General features: G+C 35.4%; 1 protein-coding gene across 1 annotated transcript in view; it reads left to right on the forward strand.

Annotated features, from left to right (window-relative positions):
- LOC106872950 (E3 SUMO-protein ligase ZNF451) overlaps positions 1-2947 on the forward strand; it is a 52960-nt gene that overhangs the window by 1314 nt on the left and 48699 nt on the right. The window contains exon 2 of the mRNA XM_014920130.2: positions 2481-2573. Coding sequence (XP_014775616.1) covers positions 2481-2573 — 93 coding nt within the window. The remainder of the gene's footprint in view (positions 1-2480; positions 2574-2947) is intronic.

Raw genomic sequence — 2947 nt, forward strand, 5'->3', positions numbered from 1 at the left:
TAGGGCAGCGGAGTCGCGGTCATAGGATCGCGATTTCGATTCCCAGACCGGGCGTTGTGAGTGTTTATTGAGCGAAAACACCTAAAAGCTCCACAAGGCTCCGGCAGAAGATGGTGGCGAACCCTGCTGTACTCTTTCACCACAACTTTCTCTCACTCTTACTTTCTGTTTCTGTTGTGCCTGTAATTCAAAGGGCCAGCCTTGTCACACTGTGTCACGCTGAATATCCCCTGAGAACTACGTTAAGGGTACACGTGTCTGTTGAGTGCTCAGCCACTTGCACGTTAATTTCACGAGCAGGCTGTTCCGTTGATAGGATCAATTGGAACCCTCGATGTCGTAAGCGACGGAGTGCCAACAACATTTTTGAGTATAAAATATTTAAAAATGGATGAATCTTTCTAATTTTTTTTGCATACATCATTTATTTTGTATGTATTTTCTATTTTCATAATTTTTTTTTTAATTGCATTTCATTTTCTTAGAGAGGTGCGTTTCTAAAGGAGCTCCATAGCATGCCTATTGAGAAGGTCGAAAGTCAACAACGTGTTGAAGCATTGAACCAAAGGGATCTAACCGTTTTTAGTCCAATCCCTTGTCACCATATAAAATCAATTTTTTAATGGGGGTGAGATAACCAAATTTACTAAGTAATTGTATGATGTTAGTATGTAGAATACCTGGTTTCAGTGTTATTCTGTTTAGGGGTGAAAAAAATTAGACGCAGGTTTGACAATAATTCCCAGCCACATGGTTCTGGGTTCAGTCCCAATACATGATACCTTCGACCGATTATAGGCTTGTGAGTGGATTTGTTAGACAGAAACTGGAAGAAGCTTGTCGTGTGTGTGTATGTATATATATATATATATGTATGTATATATGTATATATGTTTGTGCTTGACAACCGGTGCTGGTTTATTTTGTCCCTGTAACAAACAAAACTGACTGATTAAGTACGAGGATGGATTTATTCAACTCATTCCTTTAAAGCAGTGGTCCAGTATGGCCGTAGTCCAATGACAAGAGATAAAAGAAAAGATGCCTGTTTGAAAAACTATATCAATAAAGTTACTTAGTGATGCCAGTTGCATAAAAGAAATACATTAAATACTTAAACGGAAGTAGTAGCGCAGTGAAGTTTTAATCAACATTATTCAATGACTTGGTTCAATTTATCAAACTTTTTCAGTCGGGTTATACTGCAACAGCCTAAGTGGTGAATAAAGCACTAAATGTACAATACTGTATACAAGTATGCATTAAAAAAAAAATGTTTAAAAAATAAATATCATTATTTGTATAGCTCCTTGAATAAGTGTCTTAGGCTATAACTCCAGAAAATGGAAACTGAAAGAAGCCTGTTGTGTATGTGTGTGTGTGTATGTATATATTTACTCTTTTACTTGTTTCAGTCATTTGACTGTGGCCATGCTGGAGCACTGCCTTTAGTCGAGCAATTCGACCCCAGGACTTATTCTTTGGATGCCTAGTACTTATTCTATCTGTCTCTTTTGCTGAACCGTTAAGTTACGGGGACGTAAACACACCACCATCAGTTGTCAAGCGATGTTGGGGAGACAAACACAGACACACATACATACATATATATATATATATATATATATATATATATATATATATATATATATATATATATATATATATATATATATATATATATACATATATGCAACAGGCTTCTTTCAGTTTCTGTCTACCAAATCCACTCACAAGGCTTTGGTCGGCCCGAGGCTATAGTAGAAGACACTTGCCCAAAGTGACACGCAGTGGGACTGAACCCAGAACCATGTGGTTGTTAGGCAAGCTACTTACCACACAGCCACTCCTTGCAATAACGACAATTATCATTGTAAATAATTAATTATACCAACCTGAATAGTGAAACTTCATCAGAGCAGAAAAGTAAAGAAAAAGAGAAAGTAAGGATATACCAATTGATGTTACATGCTATCCCTCCGAAAACTTTCATCCAACCTTTTCTTTACTTTTCCACTCTGATGAAGTTCCACTATCTAGGTTGGTATAATTAATTATTTACAATGATAATTGTTATTATTATTGTAATAATTAAGCCTGATTATTGCCCTAAATAACACGAACAGAAAGAGCTGTCAAATGAGATAATGTCTTTTTTTATAATCAATAAATGATAATTGATGTTTATCAATTACCTTGCTTGAAAACGAGTGAAAGTTGACAACAAGAAGGGCAACCAGCCATAGAAAAATCTCTCAAACTCTGTCCATCCCATGCAAACATGGAGAAGAGGATATTAAGTAATGATATTTCAGCTGATGCAGTGATGCATGCTTCAAGATCTAAGGCTAAAATACGTCCAGAGTTGTCTCCCATATTAGTTGGAATTATTAAAATAATATTGTACCAATGTCTTTTTCTTCCTGCATTCCTATTTCTACTTAGGTATTATAATGATTATGACAATTTCTATTTTTCAGAAGAAAAATAATTCTGTTATTGTTGTCTCAGACTCAAGTGATTGTGAGATAGTTTCTCCATTACCAGAAATGAAGTGCCAGAATTCTGTCATTGTAAGTCTCACATACATTAATTTCTTATTGTCACAAAGTTATAGATTTATGATGTTCAAAATGATGGTAGATAAATTGTATGGTTTCAGAAGGGGACTACTTCGAAGGAGAATAAACTCTGAATTGATCTGTGTTGTTGTTTTCTTTTTATAGCACAAGCTTTGATACTTTCTGATCTGACTTCGTATAATTTCAAACCATCTTTACAGATAGTTTATGATTTGCTCATCTTGCAGCTGGCTACATAAGAATCAAACATAAATCTGGTAAAACCCACTGAGTTCTTATTTTCTGTTCTTCTCCTACACACACACACTCACACATACACATACACATGCACATGCACACACATATATACATACACACACAAACAT

This window comes from Octopus bimaculoides, chromosome 19 (genome assembly GCF_001194135.2).
Source record: "Octopus bimaculoides isolate UCB-OBI-ISO-001 chromosome 19, ASM119413v2, whole genome shotgun sequence".
In the NCBI taxonomy this organism is placed as follows: Eukaryota; Metazoa; Mollusca; class Cephalopoda; order Octopoda; family Octopodidae; genus Octopus; species Octopus bimaculoides.